Consider the following 15,243-nt stretch of genomic DNA (forward strand, 5'->3'; position numbering starts at 1 on the left):
CGAAAAACCTCTTTCAGCCACCGATCAGGCATCGGCGAAGGGCCCATACACTCTTATTGTTAAACACCGACCCTGCCTCTGCGTCCCTCTAGTTGCCGCTCTCCCCGACCGCTTTTTGTTGAAAAAGGACGCACCCTTCCGTCCTTTTTCCCCCACGCTACTCTGACTACCCCGCATCGCCAGACGAAGCCCATTTTTTCACATTGTAACCGATCTTTCGAAGACCGATTGGCCATCTACCTTGTTTCTCATCGCTGGTACTGTGGTTGGCGTCACCGGCCTGGAGTGACCAGACCATTTGCCAACATCGTCGGCCACCGACTGTATCTGATCGTCTGCGTCTAGTGTACATGCGTACGGTACCCCACCAACTCTGATAATTTGCGATTCGTTTCGTGTTTAGGACCTGTTCTCGCTCACTTCACACTCGGCTCAGCATGCCCTCCGCACGCGTGCAGAAGCGCGAAAATGGCTGTTAATTTGTGCGGAATGAATTACGAAATATCAAAGTTGCTGAGGCCACGGATACCCGCCAGCGCAACAAAACGATTTTTTAACCACGGCCGCCGATTCGTTGAACACCGCCGCACACATTGATCCAGGTGGCCGTGCTTTGACTTCTGCGGGCACAGGCACTCTTTCAAGTTTTTCTACGTGTGAATTGTGCGTTTCGCGGACCTTTCAAGCAAGCTACCAAACCTGCCTCCTTCCAGTGTGTTTTGATTTTCAAGGTCGCTCTCCTGCCGCATTATCCCCTCTCTTCACTCTATCGCAACTCCTTGCCCTTCTTCTTTCGCAAGTCTGCTCTCCTATCTTGATCACAAAGCCTTCGTCCATCTCCACCGCTGGCTCGAATTAGTTTCATTTTCTGACTAGAAACGGGCCCAGAGCTGTTCCATGCGTTCTGGTATGTGTGTCGTGTGTGCGCGTCTTGCTCGCTCTTGGTGTGCATGTTGTGGTCTGGATTGCAGACGGGAGGACTTGCACGTTTTTGTCCTGCTGCTCAACAAAATGTCGAAAGTGTGACCACTTGGTTTGAGCATAATCCGTGCGTTAGATGCCGCATTGCGGAACGCTTGCCTGTAGCTGTTGACCACCTGGCAGCCAACTTGCCGCTTCGGGAATTTTTGTATTCAGCTGTGGAGATGGTGAATATTTCGTGGGCGGCAGTGATGGCTACATGCGGGCGAAACTGTTTTTGCAAGGCTGGCTTCTTCCACGTCTGGCCCAATGTCGAGCTTGAAGCTTCTGAACAGGATCACTCCAGCAGCGATTTGTAGCAGTGCGTCGTCGACTCCGACATGAGAGAGCGGGTGGGACATCTGTTGCGATGAATTCATTACGGCTGATGATGATGCCGACACTAGAGAACTGTGCACGGATTAGGGCATTGTGAATGAAGTACATGGCGAGAGCGATTTGGAAGAATCTGATTGCGACAACGACAAAACTTTGGAGCCAGTGCTTCATGCAGCTTATGCCACGGGCCTCGGTGAAGGAGCACCCTGCCGTTTTGAATGAACTCGAGACCACCCTTATCGCTTCTGCTCTTCTAAACATGTGCATCACAAACTTTTTTGGGCAAAAATGTTTGTGTTTTCACTCCCAACTTTTTGAAAAGCTGTGTTTCATTTACTACGAACCTCGGGATACAGCGAACGGATGCCGCGTCAGGCTCAGGTTCGTTATAAGTGGGCTCAACTGTATAACAAAATTGGAGGGCTGCCGCAATGTGCTCGTTATAACCAATATTTTGTTATAGCCCCAGGGGGCATTTACTGCAAATAATATGCACTGTAGTTCCCCGAAACAAATAACGGGCGAAATAGCATCTCGCCTCACGGTGGTATGCAACAAAATAACCGTATTCCGCAAATAAAAAGGAAGTCTCACGCACTTCTTTTATTGCACTTCAAACAGACTTAGCTGCAAAGAAGTCTGTAATCGGACGCTGGTGTATCTTCCTAATGCAAATGATGGCTCTCTGCTGCAGTCGTAATGTTTAAGCCATCTTCTCCGCCCTCAGGAGCGCCGAAGTAGCAATGCAGTACATCCACCGCTTCTAATTCCTCCTATGTCTGGCATGTTGGTCTCCTTCACGGTGGCCTCCAGTTAATCGACAGAGTCATCGTCGCTGGTGTCATCCAGATCATTGACAGCGTGCAAAAGGTTGTCATCTAGGAGCTGTTCTGTTGCTACAACTTTCGAGTGTACACTCACATACTCGCAGAACGACTTTGTTGGGCACGACACCGGCTTCATGAAGTGCCGTCCATGACGCTGAGACACTTCGTCCGATGTGGCCAAACCGTCCGGCACAGCGGGCTCGTCTAATGAAGACTCATCGCTGGCGTCTGGTGTGACGGCAAATGAAGTGTGTCGAAAGTAATTTGCAATCGTGGTCACCGTCACAATCATTCATGCCGCTCGAAGCATTTTGAGAGCAGCGTACAAGTCAACATTGGTGTCCTGCTTCCACTTCATGTTGAGCCTGTCAATCACGCACTTGCGGTAACCTGCCTTCAGCGACATAATCAGGCCTTGGTCAAGCAGCTGCAATTTTGCTGTGCAGATGGCAGGGAGGAACAGCAGCTCGATGTTATGAAGCGCGGAAGCGGTGTGGTGGGTGGTGCAGTCATCTAAAACAAGGCACACCTTGCGGTTCGTCTTTGCCAGCTTTTCGTCCCATTCCAAAAGCCATTTTGCAATAATCTCCCTGGTTATTCAGGCTTTGCGATTGGCCGTGTACTTGACTGGGAGCTGCTTCTTGCCCTTCAAGCAGCGAGGGGATGTACTTTTGCTAATTACGAAAATTGGCAGCTTCTCAGAACCAGTCATGTTGGCACAAAGTAGGGCAATGATCCGCAGCTTACTTTGTTTGCTGCCATGCTCGGCTCACTTTTGAGGGCTAGTATGGCAGTATCTTGAAAAAGAGAGTGGTTTCGTCCGCATTAAAGATGTCCTCCCTACTCTATTTTTTTAGCAGCCGCGCAATGTTATCCTATTCCTACTTCGTAGCCTCTGCTTCGTCGACAGATTGTGATTTGCCGCAGACCACTTTCCTGACGATGTCGTGGGGCTCTTTGAAACGTTGGAGCCAACCCGAACTTGCAACAAAGTTGTTATAGCCCATAATGCAGGTGAAGTCCCTTGCTTTTGTTTGTAGCATGGCACCGCTCACCGGCAGATTCACAGACCGCGTGTGCAAAAACCACTTAAAAATGGCCCTTTCGACCGCATCAAAGGCAGCAGTCCTCATCCTCATTACGTTTCCTTTCACGCTTCGTGCAACAGCGTCGATGAGAGACTCCTGCTTTCTCAAGATCGTGGACAGTGGACCAGTTGACACGTCAAAGTCTCTTGCCACTTTGCTTTTCTTTGTTCCCGCTTTAATGGCTTTTATCACTGCCACGTTCTGATCTAGCGTTATGTGCTTTCGCTTCCCGCCTGGTGCATTCGTGTTGTTGGAATCACGAGCACAGCACGATAAAAATGGGGCAGAAGCATTAAAAAAAAAAAAACGCGGCTAACATCGGCGAGTGACAACACTTGCAGTGGTTGCAGGCAAGCGCACCGCAGCCATGCTTACTGAGGGGAAGTGGGGAAGCTGTGAGTGGACTCATGGGCGCAGAGAGAGAGAAAAAGAGAGGTTAGAGTTGAAAGAATGCTCTTCACTGCAGCCTGTTAGGGGGCACAACTCAGCACCGTGAAGAAGCGAAGAGGAAGAATATAAAGAAGACACAAAAGAAACTGAAAGGGCGAAGCGTTCGCGGAGTTGTGGAGTCCTTGGCTGTCGGTGGTAGCCAAGTGGTGCACGTGCAATGCCTGTGCAACACCCTCTCCTCCAGAAACAGCATGCGCTTGGCGCACCTCATCTTTGCGTGCGTTGCTGAAGGATATATGGTGGGAGTTTTGAACTGCTGTAGTTGTCGCGTTGCGCAACATCTCAAATTCGTGTTGTGCACTGATGTGGCGTCGGCTCCAAATTTTATTTCGTAACAACATTTGTTCGTTAAGTCATAACCGACAAATTTTACCTCGTTAAAATGAGGTTTTTAATACATTGGTTTCTATGGAGACTTTCAAGGGGATTAACGATTTGCTTGTTATATGCAATATTTTGTTATAACTCATCTCGTTATAACGAGGTTTAACTGTATAAGAACCTATGAGCACCTCAGCTATGGCTTATCAGTGGTTTTATGGGGGGATGCGGCCTTTGAAAATGGAAAATTGCAAAAAGTCGATTTTTGGGAAACCAGATATTCGGGCAGTACGTGTTATAAACTACCTTTTCTGTAAATATCAACGTTTAACTCATCGCAAAACTGTTTGAAATAAAGTTTACAACATGCCGCTGCAGCCCTCGAACGACAAGGGAGTGCTCGAAATAGCCCAACTTGGCACAGGACTTTCTCAACTGCTTGACGGAGCTCCCCCATTTTGGTGTTGTTTTGTTTGTAAATTCTCGCACTTTTTTTCCTGCCACCCGCGGCGATGGCAGCAGTGCAGGAGAGGAGCAAGCTGCTCATGATTGGGGGGCCCACGAGAGCTTTAAAGTTTCCCGCGGCAAAGACGCCCCGCCGGGATTGGGCGATGCGCGCGCTTCTCAAGGACGAGAGGGACCCTGCAACTGCGATTTACTGCTGCGCGCAATGACGTAGTACCCTTGCACATAATGCGGCTCTCCGTCACCTGCTGCTCCTCCGTCCCCGACGTTTTCTTAGTGTTCCGTTTGCTATCGTCTATCGTTTCAACCGTTCACATACTCTTTGCGTTTCAGCTGTTCTTACGAAACAATCTTCAAATGTCTTCACGACACGATTTTCAGTTGTCTTTACGAGACCGTTGCATTCACTCGCTATGCATCCAAGGAAAAGAAAAACGCAACAATTGTTCGGTGCAAAGAAGATATCTATGAAGGTTGTCCGCATGGCAAGGCTCTCCACTCACACGTGCGCCGACAGTGATCACGCCAACAGTACATGTGGAGCAGCTTCTTCATCTACGCAAGAGTGTGGTTGCACGATGTGCCTAGACACGGGAATCCTGCTCCACCGGTGCAAAAATTTGACGTTGCAAGTGCACCTGGTGTCTCGTGCTCATTGGCAGGGGCTTCCACATCCTCTCTTTTGTAGGCTTCAAAGAGTGCGATTGAATCGTCAACTGTGCAATGGTGAACACGTTTTTTGAGGTGTGAAGAGAAAGAAGCAGCGGATCAACAACGCGCTGCTGTTAAAAGAGAACTCGATGCTGTGCCAGCAACCGAGCAGAAATTTCAGGCAATGGAGCGCGATCAATGAGCGCGACCTGGCCATTCAACGAACAGCTGAGAAAGATTCACTGCGCTTGAAAAATGCTAAGAAGAGATCCTTGGAGAAGACGGAAAGGCGGTGAAGAAAGAGAGTGCCAAAGGACACCTCCAGCTATGCTGCAGGGTTGTTTCAGATTTGCATATGTGCCCAAAACTTTCAAATGTCATTTTCTCAAAATGACTTTTTTGGATAGTGAGGCCACTTGTTCCAGGCATATCTGAGGAAGCACTCATCCTACTTTCATAAGTCTTTTTTTATGATGTACGTGAATAAATTTCTGAGGGGGAAACAAACCCATTTGTTCAATATATTGGCCTGTTATTTATGATGCCTAATCAAAACTTGATTTATAATATCCCAATCATGAGCACTAAATTTGATGGTCTGCTAAAGCTTTTCAGTAAGGAAATTAAAAAAGGAGAGCTCTGTTGCCCCTTGAGATGTCAATCTGAGGATAATCATTTTTGATTTTACAGTTACAGCATCTTTCGAAAGTTCTTCAGGCCTGAAATAAGAGAAAAATGTGCACTATTCTGACATACTGCAGTAACTGGAGAACTAAAGAGCGTAACATCATGAAATTTTGTAGTAGTTCTAATGCTTTTGCTATTAGTTTATCCTAAAAATTTAATTGAGATTTCTCAATAAACAAAATGTTGGTATCTGATGGTAGCCTCAGTTCCCGTGATGTGGTCCTAACGCTGCAGCCCCTTGGCGATGCTCATTTTGTTTCGTTCACTGCAAAGTTCTGCCCGGCTTGAAGGTTGGACGATAAATCCACGACTAGGACAACTTCCTTTTTATAAGTGGCACTATAATGACACTGCATGTTTGGCGCCATTGAGCTACGCCACACATAGACCACTCAAAGTGCGACTCAAAATGACAAACGGCTCGCCTCAACACTCGCTACAAGGATAAAAATGGCGGCCTCATGTTTGTGCTTAAGCCAGGTATTGGCTTGGCTACTAACAGCTACAGTACAGTCTACTCGGTGTTAGTTGTGTGCAACCTTCTTGAATAAAAAATGGTGCGTTTTTTGAAATCATCAAATCTAAGCCGAGTCTAGAGTTTGATACAAAGAAATTTGAAAAAAGAAAAAAGAACTGTTGGCCAGATTTGAATAAGTATGGTACTTGTAGTTTTTTTATGCCTTGCTATCACCATCGGTGCCTTGTTGCTTGAATAAAACTCCAACACATTTTGCACGTTTTGCAAAACAGGAACCTGGCTCTTGGCATAGGCATTCAGAACTTCCCTGAGGGACTGGCGGTAAGCTTGCCACTCCGTGGCGCCGGCTTCTCCAAGTGGAAGTCATTTTGGTGAGTTCTCTTTCCTTCTTTTTTAACACTTGGGTATACTTAAACGTAGGGCATCATTAAAGAACCCCACATGGTCAGAGTGTGATGTTCCTCATGATGGTGGGTTTAATAATATCATTATACGATATGACTAGGCATTCATATGAATGCAGTATATTTGTTCTGCTATGTTCCACTGCTTCACCATGTTCTTTACAGCGAAAGCTGTGATGTGATTATAATAAGAGCTGGTTTTGGTGCTGTAGTTCTCCGCCGCCACCAGGGTCTGTAACCACAGCCTCCTAAAATATGAAAAACTGAATAAATAAAAAATACCGATAACAGATTTTAAACCAGAGTCATCTGCGTGGAAGGCCAGTATTCTGCCTCCGAGTTATGCCGGTGCTTGAAGCTCTGTTCAAAACTGACCCGTGGCAAGCTTCATGTACGATATGGGATGGAGTTAATATGTGTAATGAAGCATGTGAAAGAGCATAGTAACAGCCAGCCATTACTCAATGCAAATTACATAACGAGTGAGTGTTCGAATGCTGCAATACATTACAAAAGCCTTGAGCATGATTCTTCGTCGTCGTAGCCACTATGCACTTAATAGTAATTACACTCAAACCTTGTTATAAGGTAACAGGATATAACGAAATAATGGATGTAATGAAGTAAATGAACTTCCCCTTGAAAGCTCCATTGAGAACCATGAATTTTAAACCTCGTTGTAACGAAGTAATATTGACCGGTAAATGAATATAAAGAACTAAATTAGTCTATCAAATAGTCTATAAAAAAAAAAAAAAAACGACCGTAGTGTGTTGAGTATATTGTTTTCTGCGGAGTTTGACGCTCGTTCGGCACGGCTCTTTCAAAACTATCGCGCCATCCTTACAGCCACGTCACACGCAGCAGAGAGAGCCGTTCTCCTCACACAGCCAGCGGAGAGGACTGAGGAAGCTCTCAGCGGGTCACATGACCGAGAGGCGGCGCCGTGGTGCAAAGCGATTTCCCTCTCCGCGCCTTAAAGACGACGGCGACGACTGCGTCTCCGCTGCTACCCTCTGCACTAGGCACTGTTCTGTGCTCTCCACCGGGCTGAACAAATTAGGTGCCTTCTTCATCTTCTAACCACTACCACCACCACCCTCTGCACCGAGAAAGGAGGACTCTTCGCAACAGCTTCTTTTTTTTCTCTCTCTCTTTCTTCGTGCGGACTTGAAAGGAGAAGGGTCTCTACGTGCAGAGACGGAAAAGGGAGAAGCGTGGCACAGGTGCGATGCAGATCGGCATTTGAGAGAGAGCAAACAATCTGCCACAGTTTTTTCTTTCCTTTTCTTATTTTCCTTCTTCGCATGCAGCGTTGAGAGATGCCGTCGCGGGATTGGGCATGGTGCTTAGAGCATTTTCAGAGCGCGATATGTTTGAATTACCGTATTTACTCGATTCTACCGCGCCCTCGATTGTAACGTGCACCCGATTTCCACCGCGAAAAACAAAAAAAAACAAAAGACATCGATTGCAACGCGCACCCATTTTTCTCCCTGGCCCGCACGATCACACCACTCGAAAAAACGACTGCTTTCGTGAGCGTCTGCCATTTAAATATGAGGTACGGGCGAAGCTTGTGCTCATCTGACATGTAACAGAGCATTGCCGTCACTGTAGTTTTACCGTGGACCGATGTCAGCACATGAACTTGCTTCGCCCCCTTCTTCTCGACGGTTGTGGTGCCAGGCATGTCGAAGTAAAGAGGTGTCTGATCGGCATTCCCGATTTGCCCAAGCAGGTAGAAGTTTAGGACGAACCTCTGAAAACTGTGAAGCTTTTCATCGTATTCTTCCGCAAAACTTTTCGCATATGCATGTTCCCCTTCGGACGGAAAAGCCTTTCCTCTTCATAAAGTTAGTTAGCCAGCACCTGCTCGCTTTAAACTGGCTCCACATTAGACCTTTTTCTAAGACTAATTGCATAGCCCGCACTTGGAGCAGTTCTGTCGTGACGGGCCGCTGTGCCGCTCGCTGCTCAAGCACATACTCGCCGAGCAGCTCTTTAATTTGCAGAAACCGGCCCTGCTGTGGTCCACTGAAGCCTTTGCGTGAAGCTTTGCTGTCGGCAATCTTTTGCTTTTGTTTCCGCCGGTCCCGCACGAACGTTTCGGGAACTCCGAACAACCGCGATGCGGCCCGATTTCCGTCCGTTTCTGCACACGCGATGACTTTTCTTTTAAAAGCGGCATCGTGGTGCACTCGAGTTTTCGGAGTCAGCCCTTTCACGCTGTCGATGCTAATGCACTACTAGATGACGAACTCCTCAGCACACGTACGAAGTGCCGCACATGGGAAACACATAGGCAGAAATGGCCGACGCGCCATGCCGACGCACGTAGGGGGCGGCCATTTTGGATTTGCCGATGGCAATAGATTGACCGTAATTTTTTTTTCGAACTCGATTCTAACGCGCATGCGATTTATTAACTCGCTTAACCGGAAAAAAGGTGCGCGTTAGATTCGAGTAATTACGGTAATTGTCACAAATGTTTGTGCGTTTGAATCACCGGGCATTTTTGCCCATTAAAATACTCATAGCTTTGACGGAACCTCAGTGTGAGTCCGAATTAACTGGAAGTACGAATTAAGCATGTTCGAAATAATGAGGTTCGACTGTGTTTATTTTCCATCGCACGCGTGGTTGCGTAGCGGTACATCAGGCCGCGAGGTGGTTTCCTTCTTTGCATGCTTATATGTTTGTGCCCATCTAAGCATACATTGGCACAAACTGTTGTAATGGATATAACGAAATAATGGATATAACGAAATAATTGTGGCTCCTCTTCAACTTGGTTATAATGATGTTTGAGTGTAGTGTGTAGCAATTGCGTCCCGGGAGTAATGTAAACATGTTGCTATGTGACGGCAACATGCAAAAAAGAAAGTTCCGCACTCGTCGTAACGGCACCAGGTGGCGCTGACTCATGCTCCTCTGTTTAAGGGCACATATGTACCCTATAAAGTGGACAGAGGGATGACTGCCACCATAGCTCAGTGTTTGAGCATCGGACACATTATTTACAGGTCGCAGGTTCAGTCTCTCCTGGTGCCTAGTTATCTTTTCATCCACATTTTTTATCTCGCCTATACATTACAACTACTTCCAACAGCATCATAGCATCTCCTACACTTTTTTTGGTATCACCGTCTGTTATTCGTATTAATATGGTATTTAGTTCACTATTGGTCTTAAGGGAAGTCAATTCTCTGCTTTTCGGACACAACAGGACATGGCGATACACGGCTGCTAAACCAGTCTTGGAAAAATAATTTCTGCAGGGAAGCTTATGCAACAGTTTTGCAGTGTGATGTGGCGGAAATGTGTCAGTAACAATCTCTTTGTTTGGTTCGCGAAGATCAATGCTAATTCTTTTCTTGACATTTTTATTGTCACTACAGTAGAATCTCGATTATACAAATTTCGTATCATCCGGAATTTGTATGAACCAAACACGATTCAATGCTGTTGTTGAAGACGTACAAGAACTATGATGCTCTTTTGTCTATGATGCTCTCTTGAACTTTCCCGCCTTCATCGTCTCTCAATAAAGGGTCGCGGTTTCCTCACTCATGATACTGGCGCTGCGTGTTCACACTTGACATGAAAGGGAGCGAAAGTGGCCAAACTCATTGAAAATTTTCTCTCATTGCCACTTAAGCAGCCAGAAAACTGCACCATGAAGTGGACACAAAAAAAGCCAGTCCTGGAAAATTCACACTAAAAAATTCAAGTGAAAACGCCAGAGTAGCCGGAAAATCGTGTGCTCGTCCACGCCCTTCGAAAATGTTCACATTCGTTCTGCCCCTCATACATGCCATTGTATCCATCGTTGCTTGAAAATTCATTCCGTTTTGCTCGTACTCTGAGCAAAAAAGTTTGTACCGAAATCTGGTTATGCATGCAAAGCACAAAAAAAAAAAAAACTGTTTACACCTTTACAAATGTTGTTTTCGAAGATAGGCCAGCAGAAACGACACAAGTGGACGCAGTGGCTGCCACTGATTCAGCTGGCAGTGCAAAAGCGAGACAAGTTTGGGCATGCGGTCTCATCACTGCTGCACCTTCTTCTACTTCTGGTGGTCTCAGCGATCATAACTCAAACCAGGCTCTCGATGAACACGTCCTTGTCAAGGCTGTGAGCTTTGACGTGCTTCACGGGGAGTTCCCGATAGCGCCAAAGTGATCCACCGCCAACGCCTTTGCTGTCATGTTGAATTAGTGGCTGGTTGTTTACATCACGTGGTTCGAGAGCTGGAGCAGCCGTTATAGCCAATGCCGTGAAGCAAAAAGGCGATCTGCTATTGGGCAGTGGGAAAATCGCTATGGGACCGTTTGTTTTCTCGTCGGCCTTGCAGCAAGTTTTTGCAGCCACTAAAACGAGAAAAATTTCGGTGAGTTCGGCCGTATTCACTTCCTTCGAGGCCAAGAGTGAAGAAGCTTTCCTCCCACATACGAGCCGTGTTGCGCCATTGGCGTTCACCGGTCAATCGCACATTCGTATCATCCGCGGTGGCTGGAGAAGCCGTTCGTATAACACTGAAGCACGGCGAAAGTTACATAATGTAGTCCATCCAAAACAACCTTAATATTTGTATTATTGCAAAATTTGCATCAACCATAATCGTATAATCGAGACTCTACTCTACTATGTTTGGCAATACCCATTCGATGCATCAGCTTTTTGTATGAGGGATCGAATCCCAGCTGCAGCGACTGCATTTTTGAGGAAGGCGAAAAGGCTGTAGGCCCGTGTGCTCAGGTTCTGGCACCCGTTATCAATCAATCAACATTTTCTATGACACCATCAAGCCCAAGACACTGTAGCTCTTTGGGCCCTGTGTCTGGCACTGAAAAGGGCAAGTGGTGTAACTTACCAGCGATGCGTGTGATCCCTTCTCTTATTTGACCTTATGAATGAAATTCGCTGCCAGTGCTAACTTTCGATGGAACAAGTGCAAATATTAGTAATACAATTCAGGATCATAGCACTTCAACCTTGAATATGTGATGGCTGACAGAATCGAGGCAGCTGAGCCCGTGTCTACGAGAAAACGTGCGGGATACACCTTGCACGAAGATGTCCGTATTTATTCCCACTTCTTTCTGGTGGTCGGAAAGCAACTCACATGGGTTTCCGGGTCTACTGCAGGCATGTACTCTTCACACAGCAAGTGCCTGCTCGTCTCGCGTGCCCTTTCAACACACACGCTTAATATGTCCTCGTCTGCCGCATTTGCTGCGTGTTTTATCCCACGCCTACGTAAGCACTTGTAGGCGTGGGATAAATTCAGACGCCTTCAAAAGCTAAGACGTTCAGGGTGATTTCTGCAGGAAGTTTAACCCTTTCAGACGCTACGTTCACAATTTTGTGCGCCACTCGTTTTTGCTGTTTGTGCCAAGTAGAGGATGGGAAAGAGTAAGATATATCGTACTGTGGGTGAATTGAAGCTGCTGAATAATTGATTTTTCTTCATTTAACATAATTTTGCAGTGTACTGTTGCATATGATCATTTTTCTGAAAGCGCTACCACGTGTGACTAGTCGTGTGACGTGCCGCTTCCTGCGAGCCATATGAAAAGCAGAATTTTTCTTTGCTTAGTATGGACATAACGAAAAATCAATTGTCACTATATTCCTACCCTGAGATTTCATTCTGTTTGTGCCGAAGGTATGTGTCAATCCCTGAAAGGTAAAGATATTTTTAATTACAAGCTAATTAGTTTGAGCTACTATCACACACATACCATTATCTCATTATTCTTGTTTCAATAGAATATTGAGCGCCCTTAAGTAATGTTGCAGTTATCTGACACATTTACAGACAGTTCTTTATAGGTGGCGTGTGAAAGGGTCAAGGTGGCATTGTCACTTGCATTTTAGTGTTTCGCGTTTTGTCGCTTACCAAGCATCTCATCGTGGCAAGCGTGGTGATTTTGGCATTGCGAAAGAGCAACTTACTGATACGAATGAAATGTTTTTTTTTTTAACTTTGTTCTAACGCAGGTATGGTCAGCTTAGCGGAGTCGTGGAACCCGCGGCCGGCGTCTTGGGCTGCCTGGCGGTGACCATGGCCCAGCCACTGCTGCCTTATGCCCTTGCCTTTGCAGCTGGGGCGATGGTTTACGTTGTCGTCGATGACATCATACCCGAGGCACAGGCTTGGTAAGAGAGCCTAGCGTCTGTATCGGTAACCATTTGCAAATGACCATCTTCTGTAAACAAGCAAGACTTCGAAGATGAGATTGTTGGACAAGTTGGTATTCTATTACCAAGGAAACTGTGCAAAAAAGATGCACAAGAGAAAAGAACAGGGCAAATGCTTGTGCTGCTATTTCCTCTCATCATCCACATTTTTTCGCACAGTTTTCTTAGTGATGATATTAGAAAAACATAGTGATGATACCAGAAAAACATAGAATCGAAGTTGGCGGTCGCGTCTGCACAGTTGCTGCCATGTTGGCTTCTGAAAACTGGTGCTTACAGCCACGGCCGCTTTACTGACCCAATGTGTTCACTTGATTGATTGATTTGTGGGGTTTAACGTCCCAAAACCATGATATGATTATGAGAGACGCCGTCGTGATGGGCTCCGGAAATTTTGATCACCTGGGGTTCTTTAATGTGCACCCAAATCTGAGCACACGGGCCTACAACCTTTTCGCCTCCATCGGAAATGCAGCCGCCGCAGCCAGGATTCGAACCCGCGACCTGCTGGTCAGCAGCCGAGTACCTTAGCCACTAGACCACCGCCGCAGGGCCCAATGTGTTTACTTGGGCAGCTGGCTGGGAGAAGGCCAGTTTACGGTCCATGGTAGCATGCAGGCGCAGCTGCTTAGAATCGTCTATAACGGCCCCACTTTGAATGAACTTTTGCTTAAAATGAATGATACCGGTATGATGGTGAAAATATACATTTTATCAATGGCATGAAATCACACTTAAAACGAACGTCTCTGAGCGTTGCTGATCGGTTACAGCGGACGGAGTCGGTGCTCCGGCAACTTCCCGGGACACCACTTGAGACCACCGATAAGCCATCGGCGATGTGTGCATACATTCTTATTGTTAAACACCGAGCCTGTGTCGGCATCCCTCTAGTTGTCGCTGTTCCCGACCGTTTTTGTTACACACCCTCTCCGTCCTGTGTCTCCCCCCTCCCCCCCCCGCTTCTCTGAGCACCCCGCATCGCCCGACGATGCATGTGTTTTCACGCTGATCTTTCAAAGACTGGTTGGCCAACTAGTCTATTCTAAGTATTTCACACTGGTTGTGTCCCACTATCGTAGGCATCACAGGCCTGCTGGAGTGACCAGACCTTTTGCCAACACGATCGGTCATAGACTGTACCCGATCGTCTGTGTCTTGTAGGGATCAATGTAGTACCGGTCCAGTGCACGCACTTGCACTACCCACCAGCTTCGATAATTTTTCGTTAAGTTGCGATTCGTTCTGTGTTTAGAACCTTTTCTCGCTCACTTTGTACTCAGCTCCCCATCCCCTCCACACGCTTTCGGAAACTTAAAAATGGCTAGTACATGGAATGAATTGCGCATTATCAAAGTTGCAGGGCTGAGCAAGTCCGCTGGTGCCACAATGCGATTCTTTGACTCTTGCGCGCGCAGACCGCTGTCCCAAGTTTTTCTAGGCATGAGCTGTGCGTTTCATGGACCCTGCAAGCAAGCTACCCGACCTGCCTTCTGTCGGCGTTTTTTGGTTTTGAAGGTCGCTTTCACTCTATGGCGACTCCTTTGCATCTCTCTCGCATCTGCTCTCCTCTCCTTATTGCAACTTCTCCGCCCATCTCCACCACTTCGCAACGCCAGTCACACTGGCTCGAATTCATGTTTCGTTTTCTGACTAGAAATGGGCCTAGATCATTTCCTTGTGTACTGGCTTCTATGTCATGCATGCGTGTCTTGCTCGCTGTTGGTGTATATGGGTCGTCAAGATGACAGACACTAGGCCTTTGCATTTTTTCCTGCCCCTTAACACAACGTTTAAAGTGTGACTGCTTGGCTTGGGGATATTCCGCGCATTTAAGAGTTAATACAGGTGCCGCGTTGTGGAGCGCTTGCTCGTAGCTGTTAGCTGTTTGGCAGCCAACTTGCTTATTCGGGTGTCCTTGTATTCAGCTGTGGAGAGATGGTGAAACCTTTGTGGGCGGCGTCGATGGCTACATGTGTGCAAAAATATTCTCGCGAGGCCGACTTTGTCGACGTCGGACCTGATGCCGAGCCTGAAGCTTCTGAATAGGTTCACTCCACTGACGATTTTTCGCAGCGCGTCGCCAACTCCGAGATCGGATGGCCTGCTGGACATCTGTTGTGATTATTTGATTACCGCCGATAACGATGCTGACACTATGGAATCGTGCATGGATGAAGGCATTGTGAATAAGGTATTCTGAATAAAGCAATTTGAAGGAATCGGATGGCGAGGACGACGAAATTTCGGAGCCAATGCCCACAAGCGTGCTTGTAGCAATTGGCTACATTAATAGCCTCAGGAAGCTTGTATGCGCCACGGGCATTGGCAAAGAGCACCCTGCAGCTATTAATACACTTGAGAC

At 46.9% G+C, this 15,243-nt stretch overlaps 1 protein-coding gene across 1 annotated transcript in view; it reads left to right on the forward strand.

Moving 5' to 3' along the window:
• The window catches only part of Zip48C (Zinc/iron regulated transporter-related protein 48C), a 44,729-nt gene that overhangs the window by 16,533 nt on the left and 12,953 nt on the right, over positions 1–15,243 (forward strand). The window contains exons 7-8 of the mRNA XM_037431377.2: positions 6,539–6,637; positions 12,678–12,836. Of these exons, the coding sequence (XP_037287274.1) occupies positions 6,539–6,637; positions 12,678–12,836 (258 nt within the window). The remainder of the gene's footprint in view (positions 1–6,538; positions 6,638–12,677; positions 12,837–15,243) is intronic.

Source organism: Rhipicephalus microplus, chromosome 7, assembly GCF_043290135.1.
Source record: "Rhipicephalus microplus isolate Deutch F79 chromosome 7, USDA_Rmic, whole genome shotgun sequence".
NCBI classification, from domain to species: domain Eukaryota; kingdom Metazoa; phylum Arthropoda; class Arachnida; order Ixodida; family Ixodidae; genus Rhipicephalus; species Rhipicephalus microplus.